This window comes from Merops nubicus, unplaced genomic scaffold (assembly GCF_000691845.1).
Source record: "Merops nubicus isolate BGI_N331 unplaced genomic scaffold, ASM69184v1 scaffold45072, whole genome shotgun sequence".
NCBI lineage: Eukaryota > Metazoa > Chordata > Aves > Coraciiformes > Meropidae > Merops > Merops nubicus.
Window position 1 is genome coordinate 2,776 of NW_008593691.1, and position 1,182 is coordinate 3,957.

Below are 1,182 nucleotides of genomic sequence, written 5' to 3' on the forward strand. Positions count from 1 at the left end.
AGAAACAAAATTTAAAAAAAAAAAAAAAAAAATCTGTGAAATGTTTGCCACTAGTCAACATTCCATCCACACCATATTATTGTCTGTACATATGGGGGAGGGGAAATGGGTAGCAGACTTTTTAAGTAACAGTATTACTTTTCCTGATCTGGAAAGGTTTGGCCCACATCTGTTAAGCTTCCAGTTTAGCATATTTAAAAAAAAAAAAAAAAATAAAAATTAGTCTGCACTGCAATGCATAGTTAAAAATTAAGCAAGATGGCAGCATTTGTGCAGTTGTATCTGCCCTTCAAAGTTCATGCAACCAACTAATGCAATGTTTCTCCCTGCTCACTCAGAATTTGAATGCAGTTCAAGTCACTGGAAATCATCGTTTACAAAATCCACAAGATGAAGCAGTTTGCCAAGATTAATATCTAACAGTTCAGCACTGTGGGAATTATGGGCACGTTACTGCGAGGAAATTAAGAGAGAGAGGAGGGGAGGGGGACGACCAACATAAAAAGGCAGAGTTTGCTAGAAATCATTACTACGGGAGGGGACGTGAATGTCAAAGCTACCGGAAATAAAAAAAAAAACGACTCAAGAGGGGAAAAAAAAAATTTATACAAGCGCATAGTTGACTCTGCTTTCCAGATTCTCACCTTTTCAAGCCCTGAAAAGTGAGACACCGTGTCTAGGGGAATGTTTTCATTCGCACCGATAGAAAGTCCTTTGTTTGTTTTAAATGAATCAGCAGCTCACCCTGCTGGGCTGCTGTTTGCAAACGAAGTCTGTCATGAAGTCAAACTCGTTCTGTCCCAACCACAGCTCGGGAAGCTCCTTGATGCGATCCAGCCCCATTTCGATGACTAAGGACATGAGGACCTCCTCGTCGATGAAGTCAGTGTCTATGACATTGGGCGGCAGCATTGCTGCGGGGACGTGGGGGACGGCGGGCGGCAAGCCATTGGGGTTGCAGTCCCTGAAATGCTGCTGGCTGCTGCCGTTCAGCTGGTGGCTGCCGGGGTGCAAGTCCGGCATGTAGTGGCTGTGGGGGTACGGGTGGTGGCTGAAATACTGGTTGTTCAGCTTCTGGAGCTGCATGCTGGCGCTCAGCTGCCCTCCCGGGCTGGCGACCGGGGGGGCCATGAACTGGGAGCCGCTGAAGCGGGCGGGGGGCGGCATGCTGCCGGCCGGGTG

At 47.2% G+C, this 1,182-nt stretch overlaps 1 protein-coding gene across 1 annotated transcript; it reads right to left on the bottom strand.

The window, feature by feature from the left end:
• Positions 1 to 732: 732 nt before the first annotated feature.
• On the bottom strand, positions 733 to 1,179 carry CITED2 (Cbp/p300-interacting transactivator, with Glu/Asp-rich carboxy-terminal domain, 2; the record flags this gene model as incomplete). The annotated part of the gene is made up of 1 exon (XM_008935514.1): positions 733 to 1,179. A coding segment is annotated over one exon (447 nt), but the record flags the coding sequence as incomplete, so codon positions are not given.
• Between the last annotated feature and the right edge of the window lie 3 nt (positions 1,180 to 1,182).